Consider the following 27265-nt stretch of genomic DNA (forward strand, 5'->3'; position numbering starts at 1 on the left):
TGTGTCTTGGACTACAGTTCTATCTGTGGAAAGGAATCATCATACCTATTTGTTCCTAGAAGCTGTAAATGAGCACCATAATTGCTTCAATAAGAAAAGAGAAAGACTCACGGTAAGCGGAGATGTTACAGTTCTGTTTCACAGAGAACAAGACTGCAGGAAGCCCGTGCAAAGGCTCATCAGGCAAGACCACAGCAAGGTCTTTGGACAATGACGCCATGAGTATATATGGCATCTATTCATGAACTCGCTTTCAGTCCTCGGTGCAGTGAATCCTATTTGGGGTCCCACAAGGTCTGATGCCTGTTACATTGTTGTTCACTCTGTGCCCAGCTGATTGCCAACACATCTTTACTTCCAGCTTCTACTGTATGTGGACAACATGGTGCTGTATGCAAGCATCATTAATGTTCAGCTCATGGAGCACAGACTTCAGTCTAACTGCAATGACCCGGTCGAACTCTCAGACTTGCACTGAACCTACCTCAGAATTTTTCGAAGGTGGACCTCCATCAGGTAGCTGGAATATGGTATGTCTAGGAGATGTCTGGTGATGTCACAGAAGTGACACAACCACAACATAGGCATGCTACAACAACACTAGATGTCAATGCCTGTTGTTGGAATGATATGTTTTCTTTCAACATACTAATGTGGCCACTTTTTGTGTGTTTGAGGTTAACACCAGAGATGACAAAATGGCTCTGAGCACTATGGGACTCAACTATTGAGGTCATCAGTCCCCTAGAACTTAGAACTACTTAAACCTAACTAACCTAAGGACATCACACACATCCAAGCCTGAGGCAGGATTCGAACCAGCGGTTGCACGGTTCCAGACTGTAGCGCCTAGAACTGCTCAGCCACTCCGGCCGGCCCAGAGATGACACAGAGAAGAAGCTATGCTGCATTCATGAGAGTGTTCAAAGGAGCAGCCCAGAGGTCTAAGCCTTTATAGAAGATTGAGAGATAAAGATACCTGCTAAGAGGATTTGGCTGCTCAATTTAAGTCCACTGTGGGCATCCTGAAGCAGACTCCTTTGGGCATCTACATCTACGTGATTACTCTTAGATTCACAATAAAGTGCCTGGCAGAGGGTTCAATGAACCACCTTCAAGCTGTCTCTCTACAGTTCCACTCTCGAACGGCGCGCGGGAAAAACGAGCACTTAATTTTTTCTGTGCGAGCCCTTATCTTATTTATCGTAATGATCATTTCTCCCTATGTATGTGGGTGCCAACAGAATGTTTTCGCAATCGGAGGAGAAAACTGCTGATCTGAAACTTCACGAGAAGATCCCATCGCAACGAAAAACGCCTTTGTTTTAATGATTGCCACTCCAATTCATGTATCATGTCTGTGGCACTATCTCCCTTACTTAACGATAATACAAAACGAGCTGCCCTTCTTTGTACTTTTTCTATGTCATCCGTCAGTCCCATCTGTGGTATCGATAACTACGATGTCACAGCATAGGTGCCCATTGCTAGGTTGGCACTACGAGAGTGGAAGATCTTCGCCGAACACAGCGCCCTCTAGCTGACGCTGTGCAACTCTACGAGCGTCAACTTTCGCACAGTTCTTCAAGAGCAGACGGCCGGGACACTTTGCTCCAGCTTCGCTTGGTATAGAGACTTTGCACTACTTACGACGGGCCTAAGGCTTCGCACCTACATGCTCATCTGTACATAGTTACGTAATCAGGTTGCCTATGTTTATACACTAGTAAACCCCTTTTACTTACTTGCAGTAGCGACGTGTTTTACCTCACACGCTCCTACTCACTTCCTTCATTCGGTCAACCTTTAAGTTTTCAGGAACAGACCCACGCGCCGCCTTCCAAGTGGGATACAAAACCATCTGATGCGGATCCCACACCGCACAGCAATACTCCAGATTAGGGCGGACAAGGGTGATGTAAGCAGTCTCTTTAGTAGACCTGTTGGACGTTCTAATGCCAATGAATCGCGGTCTTTGGTTGGCTCTACCCACAACATTATCTATGTGATCGTTCCAATTTAGGGTATTTGTAATTGTAATCCCTAAGTATTTAATTGCATTTACGGCCTTCAGATTTGTGTGACTTACCGCGTAATCGAAATTTAGCGGATTTTTTTTTTAGTACTCATGCGAATAACTTCACACTTTTCTTTATTCAGGGTCAATTGCCACTTTTTGCACCATACAGATACCTTATCTAAATCATTTTGCAATTCGTTTTGGTCATCTGATGACTTTACAAGACGGTAAATGACAGCATTATCTGCAAACAATCTAAACGGCTACTGAGATTGTCTCCTATGTCGTTAATATAGATCAGCAACAATAGAGGGGCTACAACACTTCCTTGGTGAACGCCAGATATTACTTCTGTTTTACTCGATGACTTTCCGTCTATTACTACGAACTGTGACCTTTATGACACGAAATCACGAATCCAGTCGCACAACTGACGCGATACTCCGTAGGCACGCAGTTTGGTTAGAAAATGCTTGTGAGGAACGGTGTCGAAAGCATTCTGGAAATCTAAAACTATGGAATCAATTTGACATCCCCTGTCGATAGCACTTATTGATTCAAGTATAAAGAGCTAGTTGTGTTTCACAAGAACGATATTTTCTGAATCAGTGCTGACTATGTGTCAATAAGTCGTTTTCTTCGAGGTACTTTATAATGTTCGAATACAGTATATGTTCTCAAACCCTGCTGCAAATCGACGTTAGTGATATAGGCCTGTAATTCAGCGAATTACTCCTACTTCCCTTTTTGGGTATTGGTGTGACTTGAGCAATTTTCCAGTGTTTAGGCACGGATCTTTCTGTGAGCGAGTGGTTGTATATAATTGCTAAATATGGAGCTATTTTATCAGCATACTCTGAGAGGAACCTGACGGGTATACAATGTGGACCGGAGGCCTTGCCTTTATTAAGTGATTTAAGCTGCTTCGTTACTCCGAGGATATCTACTTCTATGTTTCTCATGTTAGCAGCTGTTCTTGACTGGAATTCAGGAATATTTACTTCGTCTTGTTTGGTGAAGAAGTTTCGGAAAAAAGTGTTTAATAACTCTGCTTTAGTGGCACTGTCATCAATGACTTCAGCGTTGTTATCGCCGAGTGGAGGTATTGACTGCGTCTTGCCACTGGTGTGCTTTATGTACACTCCTGGAAATTGAAATAAGAACACCGTGAATTCATTGTCCCAGGAAGGGGAAACTTTATTGACACATTCCTGGGGTCAGATACATCACATGATCACACTGACAGAACCACAGGCACATAGACACAGGCAACAGAGCATGCACAATGTCGGCACTAGTACAGTGTATATCCACCTTTCGCAGCAATGCAGGCTGCTATTCTCCCATGGAGACGATCGTAGAGATGCTGGATGTAGTCCTGTGGAACGGCTTGCCATGCCATTTCCACCTGGCGCCTCAGTTGGACCAGCGTTCGTGCTGGACGTGCAGACCGCGTGAGACGACGCTTCATCCAGTCCCAAACATGCTCAATGGGGGACAGATCCGGAGATCTTGCTGGCCAGGGTAGTTGACTTACACCTTCTAGAGCACGTTGGGTGGCACGGGATACATGCGGACGTGCATTGTCCTGTTGGAACAGCAAGTTCCCTTGCCGGTCTAGGAATGGTAGAACGATGGGTTCGATGACGGTTTGGATGTACCGTGCACTATTCAGTGTCCCCTCGACGATCACCAGTGGTGTACGGCCAGTGTAGGAGATCGCTCCCCACACCATGATGCCGGGTGTTGGCCCTGTGTGCCTCGGTCGTATGCAGTCCTGATTGTGGCGCTCACCTGCACGGCGCCAAACACGCATACGACCATCATTGGCACCAAGGCAGAAGCGACTCTCATCGCTGAAGACGACACGTCTCCATTCGTCCCTCCATTCACGCCTGTCGCGACACCACTGGAGGCGGGCTGCAGGATGTTGGGGCGTGAGCGGAAGACGGCCTAACGGTGTGCGGGACCGTAGCCCAGCTTCATGGAGACGGTTGCGAATGGTCCTCGCCGATACCCCAGGAGCAACAGTGTCCCTAATTTGCTGGGAAGTGGCGGTGCGGTCCCCTACGGCACTGTGTAGGATCCTACGGTCTTGGCGTGCATCCGTGCGTCGCTGCGGTCCGGTCCCAGGTCGACGGGCACGTGCACCTTCCGCCGACCACTGGCGACAACATCGATGTACTGTGGAGACCTCACGCCCCACGTGTTGAGCAATTCGGCGGTACGTCCACCCGGCCTCCCGCATGCCCACTATACGCCCTCGCTCAAAGTCCGTCAACTGCACATACGGTTCACGTCCACGCTGTCGCGGCATGCTACCAGTGTTAAAGACTGCGATGGAGCTCCGTATGCCACGGCAAACTGGCTGACACTGACGGCGGCAGTGCACAAATGCTGCGCAGCTAGCGCCATTCGACGGCCAACACCGCGGTTCCTGGTGTGTCCGCTGTGCCGTGCGTGTGATCATTGCTTGTACAGCCCTCTCGCAGTGTCCGGAGCAAGTATGGTGGGTCTGACACACCGGTGTCAATGTGTTCTTTTTTCCATTTCCAGGAATGTATGATCAGAGTCGCTTTGGGTTTTCTGCCAGATTTCGAGGCAGAGTTTCGTTGTGGAAATTACTGAAAGCATCTCGCATTGAAGTACGCGCTATATATCAAACTTCTCTAAAACTTTGCCAGCCTTGGAGATTTTGCGTTCTTTTAAATTTGGCATGCTTTTTTTGTTGCTGCTGCAACAGTAATCTGATCCGTTTTGTGTACCATGTGGAATCAGTGCCATCACTTATTAATTTATGTGGTATATATCTCTCAATTGCTGTCGATACTATCTCTTTGAAATCATTCCACAACTTTTCTATGCTTACAAGATCAGATCCGAAGGAGTGTAGATTGCCTCATAAAAGGCGTTAAGAGCCTTTTTATCAGCTTTTTTTAATAGACATACTTCGCGTTTCCTTTTGATGGTTGTAGGAGTCAATATTACAAAGTTCCACAACAGCTATACTAAGATTACACAGAATCCTCCTGATCTGGTGGACACTATCAGGACCAGATTAGCTTCAATGTGTGGGCAAGAATTTTTGGTGATCGCCTTGAATGACTGGACATCCTTTTGCATTGCCCCTTGAGTGAGACATATCTGCACTCCTGTGTGATGCAATGGCTCCACTCTAGAAGAAGTTCCTTTGGTAACATGAAGAGTTATGTGACTGCTATGTGAGAATTCCCAAGGCCAGTCCCTTGGCGCGATGTGGAAATGGTTCGAGAACACCCTACTCAGTCGACACATCACACAAGGTGATCCAGGTGCGAGGACCACTCGCTCTTTGGACCTGAACCCTTTGGATTTCTCCTAGAATGAATAGGCGAATGGGTGCCATATACAGGGTGTTACAAAAAGGTACGGCCAAACTTTCAGGAAACATTCCTCACACACAAATAAAGAAAAGATGTTATGTGGACATGTGTCCGGAAACGCTTAATTTCCATGCTAGAGCTCATTTTAGTTTCGTCAGTACGTACTGTACGTTATCATGATTTCATACGGGACACTCTACCTGTGCTGGTAGAACATGTGCCTTTACAAGTACGACACAACATGTGGTTCATGCACGATGGAGTTCCTGCACATTTCAGTCGAAGTGTTCGTACGCTTCTCAACAACAGATTCGGTGACCGATGGATTGGTAGAAGCGGACCAATTCCATGGCCTCCACGCTCTCCTGACCTCAACCCTCTTGACTTTCATTTATGGGGGCATTTGAAAGCTCTTGTCTACGCAACCCCGGTACCAAATGCAGAGACTCTTCGTGCTCGTATTGTGGTCGGCTGTGATACAATACGCCATTCTCCAGGGATGGAACAGCGCATCAGGGATTCCATGCGACGGAGGGTGGATGCATGTATCCTCGCTAACGGAGGACATTTTGAACATTTCCTGTAACAAAGTGTTTGAAGTCACGCTGGTACGTTCTGTTGCTGTGTGTTTACATTCCATGATTAATATGATTAGAAGAGAAGTAATAAAATGAGCTCTAACATGGAAAGTAAGCGTTTCTGGACAATGTCCACATAACATACACTCCTGGAAATTGAAATAAGAACACCGTGAATTCATTGTCCCAGGAAGGGGAAACTTTATTGACACATTCCTGGGGTCAGATACATCACATGATCACACTGACAGAACCACAGGCACATAGACACAGGCAACAGAGCATGCACAATGTCGGCACTAGTACAGTGTATATCCACCTTTCGCAGCAATGCAGCCTGCTATTCTCCCATGGAGACGATCGTAGAGATGCTGGATGTAGTCCTGTGGAACGGCTTGCCATGCCATTTCCACCTGGCGCCTCAGTTGGACCAGCGTTCGTGCTGGACGTGCAGACCGCGTGAGACGACGCTTCATCCAGTCCCAAACATGCTCAATGGGGGACAGATCCGGAGATCTTGCTGGCCAGGGTAGTTGACTTACACCTTCTAGAGCACGTTGGGTGGCACGGGATACATGCGGACGTGCATTGTCCTGTTGGAACAGCAAGTTCCCTTGCCGGTCTAGGAATGGTAGAACGATGGGTTCGATGACGGTTTGGATGTACCGTGCACTATTCAGTGTCCCCTCGACGATCACCAGTGGTGTACGGCCAGTGTAGGAGATCGCTCCCCACACCATGATGCCGGGTGTTGGCCCTATGTGCCTCGGTCGTATGCAGTCCTGATTGTGGCGCTCACCTGCACGGCGCCAAACACGCATACGACCATCATTGGCACCAAGGCAGAAGCGACTCTCATCGCTGAAGACGACACGTCTCCGTTCGTCCCTCCACTCACGCCTGTCGCGACACCACTGGAGGCGGGCTGCACGATGTTGGGGCGTGAGCGGAAGACGGCCTAACGGTGTGCGGGACCGTAGCCCAGCTTCATGGAGACGGTTGCGAATGGTCCTCGCCGATACCCCAGGAGCAACAGTGTCCCTAATTTGCTGGGAAGTGGCGGTGCGGTCCCCTACGGCACTGCGTAAGATCCTACGGTCTTGGCGTGCATCCGTGCGTCGCTGCGGTCCGGTCCCAGGTCGACGGGCACGTGCACCTTCCGCCGACCACTGGCGACAACATCGATGTACTGTGGAGACCTCACGCCCCACATGTTGAGCAATTCGGCGGTACGTCCACCCGGCCTCCCGCATGCCCACTATACGCCCTCGCTCAAAGTCCGTCAACTGCACATACGGTTCACGTCCACGCTGTCGCGGCATGCTACCAGTGTTAAAGACTGCGATGGAGCTCCGTATGCCACGGCAAACTGGCTGACACTGACGGCGGCGGTGCACAAATGCTGCGCAGCTAGCGCCATTCGACGGCCAACACCGCGGTTCCTGGTGTGTCCGCTGTGCCGTGCGTGTGATCATTGCTTGTACAGCCCTCTCGCAGTGTCCGGAGCAAGTATGGTGGGTCTGACACACCGGTGTCAATGTGTTCTTTTTTCCATTTCCAGGAGTGTATTTTCTTTCTTTGTGTGTGAGGAATGTTTCCTGAAAGTTTGGCCGTACCTTGTTGTAACACCCTGTATGTAGAGTACATCTGAGAATGCCACCTGTGGCGCCATTTGTATGAGTCCTGGTGTATCTGAATGAAAGAGGCAGCCAGTATTGTGGAATGAGCATTGGTGTCTGGCGGCCTGTGAAGAGAAATTTGAACACATCTTCTATGCAAATGTCCAATAAATCTACATATACAATGCATGAAAAGAAAGTGAAGCACCCTGAAAACACAGCTGGATGTCAATGTAACATCATAGATATACACACCATTTTCAGGTGTGTAAATGAGTTACAGCTCTCTGTGACCAGTAGACTGACCACCAGAGAGCAGTACAGACTGCCCCTGTGGGCAGGCTCCACTGCTGTGGCGTGACTAAGCACGATTCCACACACTTTACACGGGTTCAAAAATGGTTCAAATGGCTCTGAGCACTATGGGACTCAACTTCTGAGGTCATCAGTCCCCTAGAACTTAGAACTACTTAAACCTAACTAACCTAAGGACATCACACACATCCATGCCCGAGGCAGGATTCCAGCCTGTTCACTTCACCATTAAGAAAAAATGTTGCTTCATCACTGAAAACAAGTTTCGCACTGAACGCATCCTCTTCCATGAGTTGTTGCAACCGCGCCGAAAATTCAAAGCGTTTGACTTTGTCATCGGGTGTCATAGCTTGTAGCAATTGTAAACGGTAAGGCTTCTGCTTTAGCCTTTTCCGTAAGATTTTCTAAACCGTCGGCTGTGGTACGTTTAGCTCCCTGCTTGCTTTATTCGTCGACTTCCGTGGGCTACGCGTGAAACTTGCCCACACGCGTTCAACTGTTTCTTCACTCACTGCAGGCCGACCCGTTGATTTCCTCTTACAGAGGCATCCAGAAGCTTTAAACTGCGCATACCATCGGCGAATGGAGTTAGCAGTTGGTGGATCTTTGTTGAACTTCGTCCTGAAGTGCCGTTGCACTGTTATGTCTGACTGATGTGAGTGCATTTCAAGCACGACATACACTTTCTCGGCTCCTGTCGCCATTTTGTCTCACTGCGCTCTCGAGCGCTCTGGCGGCAGAAACCTGAAGTGCGGCTTCAGCCGAACAAAACTTTATGAGTTTTTCTACGTATCTGTAGTGTGTCGTGACCATATGTCAATGAATGGAGCTACAGTGAATTTATGAAATCGCTTCAATCATTTGTAATAGCCCTGTACAGACGGCAGTTCAGCACTACGGGCTGGTGACTGGCTCATTTTTTCCGCCTTTTTGTTTTGTGTGTTACAGCTGTGATTAGTAAACAGGACGTCCATAAGAATTTAAAAGTGACATGTACGAAACTGCAGTAACCTGCGGAGATCTCGCAATTCATGGGTAATTGGGGGGAGTGGCATTTGTGACCGGTGAGGTGCCAGTACCGTAATTTCTGTGTAGACGGGAGTGTCAGCTACGTGAAGCACATGCAGCTTTGAATAACGTTGGGTCGTAACACGTCGCAAAGATTACTCTAATTGTTTCCCCTGCTGTATGTTTATTGTCGTTGCCCCCATACTTTTTTTATTGTCATATGGAGATTACACAAAAGCCAGAAACATCGCAGCGACTGCAGCGTTGACGCAGAAGCAACGCTACGTTGAAATACAAGCAGGCACTCTATAAGCTATTAATGAGCGTGCACGAGCCGAGTTAGTAGTACCTGTTCCTTCTATTGATCCTGTTGCAGCTAATCTGGTAAATTCCTTTTTGCGTAAATCAATGAGGATGTGTTAATGAGCTGAAAACTGCCGCTAAGTTAGATAACTGGTCAGATGAAGCGCACTTGATTAAGACCAAGCATCGTTTGATTGGCGAGATGAAAATATACATCATATATCGTGAGGAGTTAAATGAAGCACAAACATGTCAACAGCTTACAAAGGGGTTTATCAACGTTACTGCAAGCAGAACAGCGCGAAGGTTGTTTAAATCAGAATTGTTTAATGGTATGAAAGAATACAATATAAATTAAATATAACATCCGCTTTGAAGGCTCGACAAGAAATGCTATTTTATTTTAGAGCTTCCTTTGTTCGTCGCTGTTTACATTCTTCGAGAGATTGTCTGCTCCTTGACAGTCGAGACAACACCAAGTCGCAACGTCGAAACATAAAAGGCACAGCCCACAGCGGGTGAAGCAGTTTACTCGCCGTCGCGGCTTGCCGATTACTCGAACCGCACACCTCTCCTTTCAACTCTGCACAAACGTGAAACAAAACGACCGCGCACAGTACTATCTGTTTCGCGACTTATTTCGTTCCTACTACTAATTTAGTATTTTGGCACTATCATCTGTCCTTGCATTAATAGCAAGCGGGAAATATCGTTGCCTAAACAGCATGTAAAACTGCAGTCGGTAATGGCTTAGGGAAATATCTTCTGTAGGACATGAGTCTTCTCGACAGAAGGGAGAAAATAATGTTTTAGGATTAAGATCATACCTGATAACCACGTGGGTCAAGCCAGACTAGAGTAAGGAAGAAACCAAGACTATTTTCTGTAATTAATAAGTTGTGTATGTACGTTAAACATTTTCCAGAGGTAACCTCGAGCAAAATACGAGACAGATTTTTTGACAGAGAGCGTACTGTTCAACCGCAAAATAATGTATCTGGTGGTACTTGTAAAAATTCAATTCCGCAATGAACAGAGGAAAGCGTCAAGCCATAACTGGGAGGAATTTCAACAAGGGGCTCATATTGCTTGTATTACAGATATTATGGGCACACCACGACGTGGTTACCTCACCCTGTACAAAAGATGGGCAAGCCAGGTGCTATATTATGGAGTTGCAAAAAGTGAGAGCAGTTACGCTATACAGGGCTATTACAAATGATTGAAGCGATTTCATAAATTCACTGTAGCTCCATTCATTGACATATGGTCACGACACACTACAGATACGTAGAAAAACTCATAAAGTTTAGTTCGGCTGAAGCTGCACTTCAGGTTTCTGCCGCCAGAGCGCTCGAGAGCGCAGTGAGACAAAATGGCGACAGGAGCCGAGAAAGCGTATGTCGTGCTTGAAATGCCCTCACATCAGTCAGTCATAACAGTGCTACGACACTTCAGGACGAAGCTCAATAAAGATCCACCAACTGCTAACTCCATTCGGCGATGGTATGCGCAGTTTAAAGCTTCTGGATGCCTCTGTAAGGGGAAATCAACGGGTCGGCCTGCAGTGGGCGAAGAAACGGTTGAACGCGTGCGGGCAAGTTTCACGCGTAGCCCGCGGAAGTCGACGAATAAAGCAAGCAGGGAGCTAAACGTACCACAGCCGACGGTTTAGAAAATCTTACGGAAAAGGCTAAAGCAGAAGCCTTACCGTTTACAATTGCTACAAGCTATGACACCCGATGACAAAGTCAAACGCTTTGAATTTTCGGCGCGGTTGCAACAACTCATGGAAGAGGATGCGTTCAGTGCGAAACTTGTTTTCAGTGATGAAGCAACATTTTTTCTTAATGGTGAAGTGAACAGACACAATGTGCGAATCTGGGCGGTAGCGAATCCTCACGCATTCGTGCAGCAAATTCGCAATTCACCAAAAGTTAACGTGTTTTGTGCAATCTCGCGGTTTAAAGTTTACGGCCCCTTTTTCTTCTGCGAAAAAAACGTTACAGGACACGTGTATCTGGACATGCTGGAAAATTGGCTCATGCCACAACTGGAGACCGACAGCGCCGACTTCATCTTTCAACAGGATGGTGCTCCACCGCACTTCCATCATGATGTTCGGCATTTCTTAAACAGGAGATTGGAAAACCCATGAATCGGTCGTGGTGGAGATCACGATCAGCAATTAATGTCATGGCCTCCACGCTCTCCCGACTTAACCCCATGCGATTTCTTTCTGTGGGGTTATGTGAAAGATTCAGTGCTTAAACCTCCTCTACCAAGAAACGTGCCAGAACTGCGAGCTCGCATCAACGATGCTTTCGAACTCATTGATGGGGACATGCTGCGCCGAGTGTGGGAGGAACTTGATTATCGGCATGATGTCTGCCGAATCACTAAAGGGGCTTCTATCGAACATTTGTGAATGCCTAAAAAAACTTTTTGAGTTTTTGTATGTGTGTGCAAAGCATTGTGAAAATATCTGAAATAATAAAGTTATTGTAGAGCTGTGAAATCGCTTCAATCATTTGTAATAACCCTGTATTATGGAGTTGCAAAAAGTGAGAGCAGCTACAACTCAGATATCCTAATTTCCCCATGTCGAGGCCGCAGCGATGTTATGAGCTGTGGCGAAGAAACCCGCATGGTTATAACAGGAATGGGCCAATGCCGTGTAAATATTGCTCATTGTTCAATGTAGATATCTTAGTCCGCAGCTCGACAGCCTGTAGGAGGGACCTAAATTTTTGTAACTTCAGATGCTGTTAGTAACAGTTCCGCCTTTCATGCCGAGTCCGATGGATCAGCCTTAGGTCAGCAGGCCACTCGTGATGTTGTGCCGTTGGCGTCGTCACTGCAGCGTCCACGTGGACCGCACGCTGGTGTCGGTACATTGCTGGTGGAGCGTAAATGCTTCTGTCCTGTTCTGCTGCCATGGCCAGTGCGGAACATTATCGCAACATTTGTGTATTGTCCAACAATAAATGTTTGGTTCTTTAATACTGTTTTATCAACGCCTTTGGACGTCAGGCAGGCATCCACTCACCGGGCCACTATTCAACCACGTCATGGGGTGATGGTCTACAGCATCCTGACGTCGACGTCGACCTGCCCTCAATCGCCACCCAAAGTAACGTATGGGTTCCGGGCATTACAGTGCTTTTCTGCTGTGAGGTATACACTGACTGACCAAAAAAGTTAAGCACCAACTAGGGCAGTTGGAAAACAAAACGAAACTTCACGTCTGCGCTATTTCACTGATTAAAAAAACGAGTGAAATTTACAAAAAACTTGGCAGTATGTGACTACTTATCAGTGTGATGTGCGATCCCTTCCGGCCTCGACTATTTGGTTGGCAGGTGTGTTACAGCTCTCCTCAGGCAATGTAGCTGTTCCTTGATATCCTGGTTAATAACACGGGGTGGCATAAATGTCTGGCCAGGTCCCATACATGTTCTGTTGGATACAGATCTGGGGTTCTTACTTGCCACAGGAGTACAACATCACGCATACATTTCTTAGAGAAAGGTGCCATGTGTGGACGAGTAGGGTGCTGAGGAAGACTGGTACGATGACACTGTCGCGTGAGAGGTAACATATAAGGATGTAGAATGTCCCTTACATCTCTTGTGCCATCAGAGATCCCTGAGTGACCACCAGCTGTAACGTACTCATTAGCTTCCCACACCATGACAGGATGAATAACCAGTCTATGCCTCTCCAAAACACTGCAACAAAACACTGGAAGAGTAGGACCTCTTCCCAAGTCACTGTCATACTCACCATAGTGCAGAACCGTGATTCATTGTTGAACACTAAACACGAACGACACTAATGCACCAAAGTGACCTTTCCATCTTTCACAGAGAACTCCAACTCTAAATCATTTAGATACTTGCTGATGGTGTACTTTTACGAAGTTACATTGACCTCTGACCATGTCTTTTAGGTGCTTTACTTTCTATGTCGGGCAATGTATTAGTTCGAAATGGTTCAGATGGCTCTAAGCACTATGGGACTTAACATCTGTGGTCATCAGTACCCAAGACTTAGAACTACTTAAACCGAACTAACCTAAGTACATCATACACAGCCATGTCCGAGGCAGGATTCGAACCTGCGACCGTAGCAGCAGCGCGGTTCCAGACTGAAGCGCCTAGACCCGCTCAGCCAACGCGGCCGGCTGACGCTACATGTTCATCAGTTTACGTTGAAGAAGTAGGGCAGCTCAGACGCTATGACTTAGCAACGTCTCTACCACCACAAAGAAGTTCGAAACAATTGCTACATCGCATTAGGCGAAAATATATGCGAATTCCAGAAGATCCCACCCATTCTGGAGGAATATTATTCTGAGAAAATAATTTACTGGTGAATGACGTCAGCAACTTTTTACTTGCAGATGATAACAGGGGACATGTTAGCCATCGAAAAGAGAAAAGCGTGGTTATCAGACTATGAATCATTCTTTGTGGATGGAACTTTCAAGAGTTCGAGCAAGCAGTTTGGACAGTTGTCTGTACTCCACGCCGACCTTAATAGTTCTTCGGAGGAAACAAACACCATTCCAGTTGTTCGCGCATTGCTGCCAAATAAAAAGCGAGAAAAATATGAACGTGTTTTTAAAGCTATTAAAACAAACGTGCCTGGATGGAACCCTGCATCTCTAAATTGTCATCGTCTAACCAGCTGACTATTTGTGAGCCGTGACTTCCTGCGGTGCTCCTGTCAGGAAAGTTTCTCTGTCGAAGTTACGCGCTGTGCGGCGTCCTGGTTGGCTAGCGCCCTCTATTTAGGACGGAAGTGTATTAGTTACTAGCAACAGTTGATTTACGTATTTAACGAGTGACAGAATGAATTTGTTGATTATGTAGGAAACTCTTAATCACATACATAATCACAATCATTTACAATTGAGTAAGGATCGAGTACTGTGCAATCATGGAAGGACGAATGGCTGTTTCTAGTACTGATATGCCACAGGTAATAATTTTAGTGTGATATTTCATTTCAATGTAGTATTAAAAATGTATTTTTTCTAATGTATTTTATAGAGTGACCATTGTGGTGGTTCAAATGGCTCTGAGCACTATGGGACTCAACATCTGTGGTCATAAGTCCCCTAGAACTTAGAACTACTTAAACCTAACTAACCTAAGGACATCACACACATCCATGCCCGAGGCAGGATTCGAACGTGCGACCGCAGCAGTCGCGCGGTTCCTGACTGAGCGCCTAGAACCGCTAGACCACCGCGGCCGGCCATTGTGGTGGGTTAGAGGGAAAAGGGAGGAGAGAGAGAGAGAGAGAGAGAGAGAGAGAGAGAGAGAGAGACGAGATGTGGGGGACGATGAAGTGAGGTGGACGAGGCAGAGGAGTTACGTGTAGAGTAGGGAGGGTGTACACCTTGGTATAAATCCCGACAGGCTAGACAGTCATACGCATTAAAACTGTATCACTTTACTTCAGTTAATTAGAGACATTGGAGAAGAGAAGCTGCGGTACTCACGGGCAGGAGGGCGCGGATGCGACGCACATCTCCTTGGAGACGAGCTGTCGGTCGCAGCCCAGCATCTCGGCCTTGGGCGCGTTCAGGTAGGAGCGCTGGCGCATGCGGATGCCCTTGCCGCACGTCACGGAGCACTCGCTCCACGGCGAGTACTCGGTCACCGCGCACTCCGCTGTCCCAGACATGCAATGAACTTCCTGTCAGACACTTTGTACTTTTCACATTCAACCTTACAATTAGAATTTCGCGAAGTTCGGGGCGTTTAAAAAATAACATACGTATTTCCAATGCATATATGTAATAAACTATACGACATACAACCATGAAACCTGCGAATCTCTCAAGTATAGATTACATATGTTCAATGTGTCCTCCACCAGCGACACGAACAATATCACATCGATAATCGAATACCTGCCATACTCTGGTAAGCATATCCATTGTGATCTTCCAGCTTTCCCGGCGGATATGTCGTAAATAGTCTTCACGGGTTTGCAAATTCCGTAATACTTCCTCGGAGTAACTTTCCGATATCTTCAGCTGGTTTAACCTTGCTGGTGGCTGTTAGTAAACATATGGTACAGTGCATGTGCAGGAGGAAAGCTCTGCGATTTTCGGCAGAAGGCGTTTTAGTATGGCGCCATCTACACTACTGGCCATTAAAATTGCTTCACCAAGAAAAAATGCAGATGATAAAAGGGTATTCATTGGACAAATATATTATACTAGAAATGACATGTGATTACATTTTCACGCAATTTGGGTGCATAGATCCTGAGAAATCAGTACCCATAACAACCACCTTTGGTCGTAGTAACGGCCTTGATACGCCTGCACATTGAGTCAAACAGAGCTTGAATGGCGTGTACAGGTATAGCTGCCCATGCAGCTTCAACACGATAGCACAGTGCATCAAGAGTAGTGACTGGCGTATTGTGACGAGCCAGTTGCTCGGCCACCATTGACTAGACGTTTTCAATTGGTGAGAGATCTGGAGAATGTGCTGGCCAGGGTAACAGTAGAACATTTTCTGTATCCAGAAAGGCCCGTACATTATACTGCTGAAATGTAGGGTTTCACAGGGATCGAATGAAGGGTGGAGTCACGGGTCGTAACACATCTCAAATGTAACGTCCACTGTTCAAAGTGCCGTCAATGCAAACAAGAGGTGACCGAGTCGTGTAACGAATGGCATCACATACCATCACGCCGGGTGATACGCCAGTATGGCGATGACGAATGCACACTTCCAATGTGCGTTCACCGCGATGTCGCCAAACACGGATGCGACCATCATGATGCTGTAAACAGAACCTGGATTCATCCGAAAAAATGATGTTTTGCCATTCGTGCACCCACGTTCGTCGTTAAGTGCACCATCGCAGGCGCACCTGTCTGTGAAGCAGCGTCAAGGGTAACCGCAGCCATGGTCTCCGAACTGATAGTCCATGCTGCCGCAAACGTCGTCGAACTGTTCGTGCAGATGGTTGTTGTCTTGCTAACGTCCCCATCTGTTGGCTCAGGGATCTAGACGTGGCTGCACGATCCGTTACAGCCATGAGGATAAGATGCCTGTCATCTCGACTGCTAGTGATACGAGGCCGTTGGGATCCAGCACGGCGTTCCGTATTACCCTCCTGAACCCACCGATTCCATGTTCTGCTAAAAGGCATTGGATCTCGACCAACGCGAGCAGCAATGACGCGATACGATAAACCGCAATCGCGATAGGCTACAATCCGACCTTTATCAAAGTCGGAAACGTGATGGTACGGATTTCTCCTCCTTAGACGAGGCATCACAACAACGTTTCACCGGGCAACGCCGGTCAACTGCTGTGTCTGTATGAGAAATCGGTCGGAAACTTTCCTCATGTCAGCACGTTGTAGGTGTCGCCACCGGCGCCAACCTTGTGTGAATGCTCTGAAAGCTAATAATTTGCATATCACAGCATCTTCTTCCAGTCGGTTAAATTTCGCGTATGTAGCACGTCATATTCGTGGTGTAGCAATTTTAATGGCCAGTAGTGTATTTGCAAATCATTGCGCATGCGTGATTTCCGCGCCTGAGCATTTTTCGCGCGCGTGTTCTATGTACAGGGCGTTGACGTGCGGATGCCATCAGTCGTACCTAGCCACTAGCAAGGCTGAACAACCTGAAGATGTCGAACAATTGCTCCGAGGAAATAGTGTGGAATTTGCACAACGTCATCTGACGGCAAACCCGTGAAGAATATTTACAAGCATGTCCATTGTCACTGATATTGCTTCTGTGGTAGTGCTGATGTACAAACATGGTTTCTTCATCTTCAGAATCAAATCAAAGTCACAAGGACTTAAGTCCAGGGAGTATGGTGGATGGTACAGTACTTCCCGGTCCCATCGAACGGACAGAGCAGCCACAGCTTGCGCTGTGTGCGCCCGCGCATTGTCGTGCAAAATGATGGGTGCAGAAAGTGTCGCCGCTTCTTTCGCAAAGCTGGTGGCCGGTGATGCTCAAAAAATGAACAGTAATACTGTGCATTTGATTCCAAAGATGAAGGAACCACTTCGTGGCATACGCTTCAGAACTGTTCCAGAGATTCGCCAAGCAGTAGACCGCTCCATTCGCACCATGAACAGAACAGGCTCTGCTAACGGTATAGTACGCCTTCCACATCAGGATCCAACGACTGTCACGCATTTACGGGTTCTGTTTCTTCAAGAGGACCTCAACGGCTCCACACGGCTAGCGCTGAAGCGAACTCCTTTGCAGCACGATAAGTATGCACGCTCACAGTGCAACTGTCAGCACGGCGACCATTGGTGCCACTTACCATACCGCGGGCAGCAGTGAGATGCGCGGCAGCTGCGGTACGCCCAATGACCCACTGGACACAGGAGAGCCGCCATGTCGTCTTTTCAGACGAGACCCAGTTTCGCGTACACTGTCTCGATGGACATACCCTCGTGCAGAGCCTCCGAGCAGAACGAATGTTTCCAGATTGAGTTCGTCATCATATGGGGCCAGCACCTGGCGTGATGGTATGCAGCGCCACTGGTTATAGAACATGATCACCCTTCTTTCTCACAGCTTACAATTTGGACTGCAGCTATTATTTTTTTATGATCCCCCCCCCCCCCCCGCCCCCTGCTGGTGGCTGCTGTCTCCTATGTTCGAGGTCCACGTGACGTTATTTTTCAACAGGATACCTCAAGACCCCCCCCCCCCCCCCCATGAACCATGGACCTTGCCGTTGGTGGGGAGGCTTGCGTGCCTCAGCGATACAGATGGCCGTACCGTAGGTGCAACCACAACGGAGGGGTATCTGTTGAGAGGCCAGACAAACATGTGGTTCCTGAAGAGGGGCAGCAGCCTTTTCAGTAGTTGCAGGGGCAACAGTCTGGATGATTGACTGATCTGGCCTTGTAACATTAACCAAAACGGCCTTGCTGTGCTGGTACTGCGAACGGCTGAAAGCAAGGGGAAACTACAGCCGTATTTTTTCCCGAGGACATGCAGCTTTACTGTATGATTAAATGATGATGGCGTCCTCTTGGGTAAAATATTCCGGAGGTAAAATAGTCCCCCATTCGGATCTCCGGGCGGGGACTACTCAAGAGGACGTCGTTATCAGGAGAAAGAAAACTGGCGTTCTACGGATCGGAGTGTGGAATGTCAGATCCCTTAATCGGGCAGGTAGGTTAGAAAATTTAAAACGGGAAATGGATAGGTTAAAGTTACATATAGTGGGAATTAGTGAAGTTCGGTGGCAGGAGCAACAAGACTTTTGGTCTGGTGATTACAGGGTTATAAATACAAAATCAAATAGGGGTAATGCAGGAGTAGGTTTAATAATGAATAAAAAAATAGGAGTGCGGGTTAGCTACTACAAACAGCATAGTGAACGCATTATTGTGGCCAAGATAGACACAAGCCCATGCCTACTACAGTAGTACAAGTTTATATGCCAACTAGCTCTGCAGATGATGAAGAAATTGATGAAATGTATGATGAGATAAAAGAAATTATTCAGGTAGTGAAGGGAGACGAAAATTTAATAGTCATGGGTGACTGGAATTCGTCAGTAGGAAAAGGGAGAGAAGGAAACATAGTAGGTGAATATGGATTGGGGGGAAGAAATGAAAGAGGAAGCCGCCTTGTAGAATTTTGCACAGAGCATAACTTAATCATAACTAACACTTGGTTCAAGAATCATAAAAGAAGGTTGTATACCTGGAAGAATCCTGGAGATACTAAAAGGTATCAGATAGATTATATAATGGTAAGACAGAGATTTAGGAACCAGGTTTTAAATTGTAAGACATTTCCAGGGGCAGATGTGGATTCTGACCACAATCTATTGGTTATGAACTGCAGATTGAAACTGAAGAAACTGCAAAAAGGTGGGAATTTAAGGAGATGGGACCTGGATAAACTGAAAGAACCAGAGGTTGTAGAGAGTTTCAGGGAGAGCATAATGGAACAATTGACAGGAATGGGGGAAAGAAATACAGTAGAAGAAGAATGGGTAGCTCTGAGGGATGAAGTAGTGAAGGCAGCAGAGGATCAAGTAGGTAAAAAGACGAGGGCTAATAGATATCCTTGGGTAACAGAAGAAATATTGAATTTAATTGATGAAAGGAGAAAATATAAAAATGCAGTAAATGAAGCAGGCAAAAGGGAATACAAACGTCTCAAAAATGAGATCGACAGGAAGTGCAAAATGACTAAGCAGGGATGGCTAGAGGACAAATGTAAGGATGTAGAGGCTTGTCTCACTAGGGGTAAGATAGATACTGCCTACAGGAAAATTAAAGAGACCTTTGGAGAGAAGAGAACCGCTTGTATGAATATCAAGAGCTCAGATGGCAACCCAGTTCTAAGCAAAGAAGGGAAGGCAGAAAGGTGGAAGGAGTATATAGAGGGTTTATACAAGGGCGATGTACTTGAGGACAATATTATGGAAATGGATGAGGATGTAGATGAAGACGAAATGGGAGATAAGATTCTGCGTGAAGAGTTTGACAGAGCACTGAAAGACCTGAGTCGAAACGAGGCCCCGGCAGTAGACAACATTCCATTAGAACTACTGATGGCCTTGGGAGAGCCAGTCCTGACAAAACTCTACCATCTGGTGAGTAAGATGTATGAGACAGGCGAAATACCCTCATACTTCAAGAAGAATATAATAATTCCAATCCCAAATAAAGCAGGTGTTGACAGATGTGAAAATTACCGAACTATCAGTTTAATAAGTCACAGCTGCAAAATACTAACGCGAATTCTTTACAGACGAATGGAAAAACTGGTAGAAGCGGACCTCGGGGAAGATCAGTTTGGATTCCGTAGAAATGTTGGAACACGTGAGGCAATACTAACCTTACGACTTATCTTAGAAGAAAAATTAAGAAAAGGCAAACCTACGTTTCTAGCATTTGTAGACTTAGAGAAAGCTTTTGACAATGTTAACTGGAATACTCTCTTTCAAATTCTGAAGGTGGCAGGGGTAAAATACAGGGAGCGAAAGGCTATTTACAATTTGTACAGAAACCAGATGGCAGTTATAAGAGTCGAGGGGCATGAAAGGGAAGCAGTGGTTGGGAAAGGAGTGAGACAGGGTTGTAGCCTCTCCCCGATGTTATTCAATCTGTATATTGAGCAAGCAGTAAAGGAAACAAAAGAAAAATTCGGAGTAGGTATTAAAATTCATGGAGAAGAAGTAAAAACTTTGAGGTTCGCCGATGACATTGTAATTCTGTCAGAGGCAGCAAAGGTCTTGGAAGAGCTGTTGAACGGAATGGGCAGTGTCTTGAAAGGAGGATATAAGATGAACATTAACAAAAGCAAAACGAGGATAATGGAATGTAGTCAAATTAAATCGGGTGATGCTGAGGGAATTAGATTAGGAAATGAGACACTTAAAGTGGTAAAGGAGTTTTGCTATTTAGGGAGTAAAATAACTGATGATGGTCGAAGTAGAGAGGATATAAAATGTAGACTGGCAATGGCAAGGAAATCGTTTCTGAAGAAGAGAAATTTGTTAACATCGAGTATAGATTTAAGTGTCAGGAAGTCGTTTCTGAAAGTATTTGTATGGAGTGTAGCCATGTATGGAAGTGAAACATGGACGATAACTAGTTTGGACAAGAAGAGAATAGAAGCTTTCGAAATGTGGTGCTACAGAAGAATGCTGAAGATAAGGTGGGTAGATCACGTAACTAATGAGGAGGTATTGAATAGGATTGGGGAGAAGAGAAGTTCGTGGCACAACTTGACTAGAAGAAGGGATCGGTTGGTAGGACATGTTTTGAGACATCAAGGAATCACAAATTTAGCATTGAAGGGCAGCGTGGAGGGTAAAAATCGTAGAGGGAGACCAAGAGATGAATACACTAAGTAGATTCAGAAGGATGTAGGTTGCAGTAAGTACTGGGAGATGAAGAAGCTTGCACAGGATAGAGTAGCATGGAGAGCTGCATCAAACCAGTCTCAGGACTGAAGACCACAACAACAACAACAACCTTAAGACCGCACGTTGCCCGTGCTTTGGTGGCCTACCTCGACCCAGAGGGTGTTCGATCGTTGCCTTGGCCTGCACGTTCAGATCTTTCAGCCACCGAATGCATATGGTCGTACACTTCGCCAACCACTACAAATGATGAAATCTAGCTTAGATGTGAGGCAGAATGGAAAGACGTACCCGCATCTTTCAAATGTGTTTCGTACTCAGCTAGGTTAGAGCCTCTGCTGCTGCCAGAGATGGCAACTCCGTGTACTAAATTTTTCATCCTGTGTAACTACGAATCACCCACAAATTTAGTCATGTATTTTATAGTCACAGTAAGTAAAATAGCGTTACTTGCCACCCTTTTGAAAAGTTAGCTCTAGGTTGTACTGTTTTATGCTACGTGTAGGGTTCAAATGGCTCTAAGCACTATGGGACTTAACATTGAAGGTCATTAGCCCCCTAAACTTAGAACTACTTAAACCTAACTAACCTAAGGACATCACACACATCCATACCCGAGGCAGGATTCGAACCTGCGACCGTAGCAGGCGCGTGGTTCCGGACTGAAGCGCCTAGAACCGCTCGGCCACCGCGGCCGGCTGCATGTAGGGAGAGGCGTGTACAAGCACATGTAGGAATTCTGCTTTACTTTGTTTCTCCCAGTCCATGTTCTGTCTACTATTTTCCCTTCTCTTCCTGTTCTCACTAGGTAATTCCATGGGCCCTCAGCATAAAGTTTTTACCTCTTTTGTTGCACTAAACCGTTAGACATATTAAGGAAAGAGACAACGGAGTGAACGAAAATGATATGTGTGATTGTACATTGTGAAAAGAATTTGGCAGTGCACTGAAAGATCTGAGACGAAACAATGCACCCAGAGTAGACAACGTTCTATCACAGTTATTAAAATTCTTTGAACCGACAGTGAGAGAACTTTCCATCTAGACTCGGCTACAAATTCAGAACAGATAAATCCTAATTTCTAAATTTGATAGTTTCCGCGAAACTATTTATGAGATTTTGAAGAGTGAGAACGGTTGAACTTCGATAATAACAACAGAAATTAATATATATCCATAGGAAAACAACGAAGCAGATTCCATTATCTCTGTAACTGCACTGCCTGATAAACAAATGTTGCAGTCACCAGGAGAGGAGATAACGAAATGAAAGTGATTAAAAAAGTCGAGTGAAATTTACAAATAAATTGGTAGCATGAACCCACTTATCTCTATGATGTTGGATCCCATCTTGCCTGGATGCATACACTTATTTAATTGGGGAGAGTGTCATAAAGACATTATATCATCTGCTGAGATAAGCTGGCCCATAACTACTGTAACTGATCCTTGATGCCCTGGATACTGGTTCTGGGCTGGAGTTGACATCCAAGATGATCTCACAAATATTCTATCAGAAATAGATCTCAATATCTTGGCGACCACTGGAGTCCCTCAACTTCATGCATACAGTACATAGAGACGTGCCTTGTGCAAATGAGCACTGTTCTCTTGAAAATTGGCACCACAATAATGTTACGTGAGGGCAACTCAGGAGGAGACAAGATGTCCATGACGTACAGTTGTGCCGTCGGAGTTTCGTCAATCACTACCAGCCGTGACGTGAAGTCGTACTGCATGGCCCCCGACTCCACGATGCGAAGAGTAATACCTTTCTGTCCCCCCCTCCTCCCCATAATGTCAAAATGTTGCAAGAATGGGATACCTCCCCAGATCGCTTCGATACTCGCCAACAATGGTCATCCGAGGTAACACAAAACAGCAATTCACCGCTGATCACAGTGAGACGCCATTCATCAACAGTCCCTGACATGGCAACAATTCAAACGCAGCGGTTTGTGTTGTGGTGTTAACAGAAGCCTACGTACCGGACGACAATTTGCTAGTCTGGCTGCAGCTGGCCCCCAACCAATGGTTGGGGATGACACAGAATGTTGCAGGAAGTCTGATACTTGTTCTCGAATGGAAGGCGGAGATGTGAAAGGATTATGATGTACTTGGTGCACAATACGGCGATCCTCCATTGCGTTGGTTAGACGTGATTGAACAGAACCCTGACGATGGGTATGCCTGCCGTCACATTCCCATGCAGTCCAACATCGGGCCACTGTCACATCCAAATGCCCACAGATCTCTTTATTGCATGATTTGACCAGCTGGCCAAATGGAGACACACAATGTGGCCTCTTTAAAACTCAGTCCGCTGCTGATAACGAATATATGGCACCTATATGTCTTTCAAAGTGATCACTCAGCATCTGACGGTGTTCATGGCCGTTGTATACCGTACCAGGCTTGGTAACAACACTACACACTAAAAACCCTAATACACTCTGGTGGGCATTCTACATGTCACAAGAATTGAAATTCTAATCATTCACATAATGCCGATTTCTGCATCTACATACACACATCAAAAAAAATTTTGCATCACCCCAGTTCCTAAAACTCCTGAAGATAGACGTTGACTGTGGATATTGTATCACAGACACAGTCCCTTTGACTGTTCAGATATGTTACTAAACCCGTACAAAGATGTAAACAACCATGCATGAGCAACGCCTATTAAGTGGAGAAGATCCGACAGCCGATCAGTTCCAGTCATTCCATCAGGGAGGAGGTTCACGGTTCGTGTTGTCTATAGTTCAGCCATGCCTAGACAGTCAATACTGGCGTTCAATCACGTCTTCATTGTTACTTTGTGCCAGGAAGGGTTCTCAACAAGGGAAGGGTCCAGGCGTCTCGGAGTGAACCAAAGCGATGTTGATCGCACATGGAGGAGATACAGAGAGAACAGGAACTGTCGATGACATGCCTCGCTCAGGCCGACCAAGGGCTACTACTGCGTTGGATGACCGGTACCTACGGGTTATGGCACGGAGGAACCCTGAAAGCAACGCCATCATGTTGAATAATGCTTTTTGTGCAGCCACAGGACGTCGTGTTAGACTCAAAATGTGCGCAACAGGCTGCATGATGCGCAACTTCACTCCCGACGTCCATCTTTGCAACCACGACACCACGCAGCGCGGTACAGATGGGCCCAACAACATGCCGAATGGAGCACTCAGGACTGGCATCACGTTTCCTTCATCGACGAGTGTCGCATATGCTTTCAACCATACAATTGTTGGAGATGTGTTTGGAGGCAACCCAGTCTGGCTGAACGCATTAGACACACTGTCCAGCGAGTGCAACAAGGTGGACATGACCCACCAACCACTGTGAGGGACCTACGCAGAATTGCCGTTGAGGAGTGGGACAATCTGGACCAACAGTGCCTTGATGAACTTGTGGATAGTATTCCACGACAAATACGGGCATACATCAATGAAAGAGGCCATGCTACTGGGTATTAGAGGTCCCGGTGCTACAGCAATCTGGTCCACCACCTCTGAAGGTCTCGCTGTATGGTGGTACAACATACAATGTGTGTTTTTCATGAGCAATAAAATGGGTGCAAACGATGTTCATGCTGATCTCTGTTCCAACTTTCTGTACAGTTTCCGGAACTTTCGGAACCGAGGTGATGCAAAACGTTTTTGATGTGTGTATATATTCTGCAAGCCACCGTACGGTGCTTGGCAGAGGGTAACCTCAGTCATTTCCTTTCCTGTTCCACTCCGCATGACTCCTAATTTCTTCTCTCTTCATGGTCCTTACACGAAATGTATGTTGGCGGCAGTAGAATCGTTCTGGAGTCTGCTTCAAAAGCCAGTTCACTAAATTTTCTGACTAGTGTATCTCGAAAAGAACTTCGCCTTCCCTCCAGGGGTTCCCAATTGAATTCCCGAAGCATCTCTGTAACACTTGCTCATTGTTCGAACCAATTGTAAACAAATCTAGTGTTAACGAGTACATTGTTACATTGACGTACAACCATTTCTACTGGTTGACTTTCTTTGTCAGGCAGTGTAAAATGACTATGAAAAGGAGCTTACATGTCGGCAAAAGCTTTCTCACAATTCATTTGTGTGAAAACAGAATTACGGTAACTTTATGGTCTTAGATGAACCGCTCGGTATACGGGATGGTCAGGAACAGTCTGAAAACCTCGTAAGGATGTTTCTGGGTAGGCTGTGTTGAGTAATAATTGTTAACAAAAAATTCGATACATTGCGTCGTCTATGAGTTAGTAAGTACTGAAATCAGCCGAGCTGGCCGTTGCTCACGCAAATGCAAACGGCCTGCCAGAGACTGTGTCGCCAGACCCGAACAAGAGAGCAATAGCAAAATTGGATACAGGACGGTACCAAGGGAGAAACTCGAGCCAAAGGCTGAACATTCTCGTGCGCTATCATACACTCTACGAGAACAACTGACACTAACTGTATCTGGCAGCCCGCTTTAATTTGTATGCACAAAGGCATGACTGGCTACCTTCAATGGTAATTAACTCGGAAATGGCGCAATGTATCGAATTCTTTTCTGAACAGTTATTCCTTAGCACTGTCTCCCCTGTAACACCCTTGAAAGCTTGTCAGACTGTTTCTGGCCACCCTGTATGTATAAACGTTATATTATGAGGGCGAGTCGAATGAAAACCTTAAATATTTTTAAAAATATTATTTATTGTGCAGAAGTGGTACAAAGCAGTATCACCTTTCAACATAATCTCCCCCACCCCCGGTCAGTGCAAGTACTCCAGCGCTTAAAAAGTCCATAAATTCCTTTGGAAAAAAAAACTTTTGGTAGTCCGCGCAACCACTCATGCACCGCGTCGCGTACCTCTTCATCAGAACGGAACTTCTTTCCTCCCATTGCGACTTTGAGTGATCCAAATATATGGAAATAACTTGGGACAAGGTCTGGTGAGTATGGTGGAGGAGGAAGACACTCAAAATGCAGGTCTGTGATTGTTGCAACTGTTGTACGGGCAGTGCGGGGCCTTGCATTGTCATGTGGCAAAAGGACACCTGCTGACAGCAATCCACGTGGCTTTGATTTGGTTGCAGGCCGCAGATGATTTTTTAGGAGATCTGTGTATAATGCACTGGTGACAGTGGTCCCTCTAGGCATGTAATGCTAAAAAATGACGCCTTTTTCGTCCCAAAAAAGAGTCAGCATAACCTTCCCTGCTGATGGTTCTGGTCGAAACTTCTTTGGTTTCGGTGATGAGCAATGGCGCCATTCCTTGCTCGCTCTCTTCGTTTCCGGTTGGTGGAAGTGAACCCAGGTTTCGTCCCCAGTAACGATTCTTGCAAGGAAGCCATCACCTTCTCGTTCAAAGCGCCGAAGAAGTTCTTCACAAGCATCAACACGTCGTTCTTTCATTTCAGGGTCAGCTGCCGTGGCACCCATCTTTCAGACACTTTGTGAAACTCGAGCACGTCATGCACAATGCGGTGTGCTGACCCATGACTAATCTGTAAACATGCTGCAATGTCATTCAGTGTCACTCGGCGGTTTTCCTTCACTAAACCTTCAACTGCTGCAATGTTCTGTGGAGTCACAACTCGTTGTGCCTGCCCTGGACGAGAAGTATCTTTCACTGAAGTCACACCATTTGCGAACTTCCTACTCCATTCGTAGACTTGCTGCTGTGACAAACATGCATCACCGTACTGAACCCTCATTCGTCGATGAATTTCAATAGGTTTCACACCTTCACTACGCAAAAACCGAATAACAGAACGCTGTTCTTTCCTGGTGCAAGTCGCAAGTGGGGCGGCCATCTTTCTACTTATACTGCGATGGTATGTGTTATAACACCCCAATGACCCCCTTAAAGTCAATTAAGACAGAATATCATAATATGAAATAGGGAAGAGTTATCTTGGTCTTGGCAAGTACATCTTTGCCGATAAGCTAACACCAAGAAGTTTTGATAACAACAACATTATACATCACTGATAGTTTTTGTCATGAAAAGAGGAGGAAGAAACCTCAGATTTCATTAATGGACAAATATCCAAGTGATAATTGCAATTAATATCTTGAAAGCTAAGTCCAAGGTGGTGTTAGTCAGGGATAACTTTTATGTGGAAGAGAGTTGTAAGCGCAACGAAGAAATTCAATGCGCCTACAATACTCTTTC

At 46.1% G+C, this 27265-nt stretch overlaps 1 protein-coding gene across 1 annotated transcript in view; it reads right to left on the reverse strand.

Moving 5' to 3' along the window:
* Window positions 1–27265, reverse strand: part of LOC126251484 (spondin-1) — a 220462-nt gene that overhangs the window by 15914 nt on the left and 177283 nt on the right. Inside the window, exon 9 of the mRNA XM_049951932.1 lies at window positions 14718–14889. Coding sequence (XP_049807889.1) covers window positions 14718–14889 — 172 coding nt within the window. The remainder of the gene's footprint in view (window positions 1–14717; window positions 14890–27265) is intronic.

This window comes from Schistocerca nitens, chromosome 4 (genome assembly GCF_023898315.1).
Source record: "Schistocerca nitens isolate TAMUIC-IGC-003100 chromosome 4, iqSchNite1.1, whole genome shotgun sequence".
Classification (NCBI taxonomy): Eukaryota; Metazoa; Arthropoda; class Insecta; order Orthoptera; family Acrididae; genus Schistocerca; species Schistocerca nitens.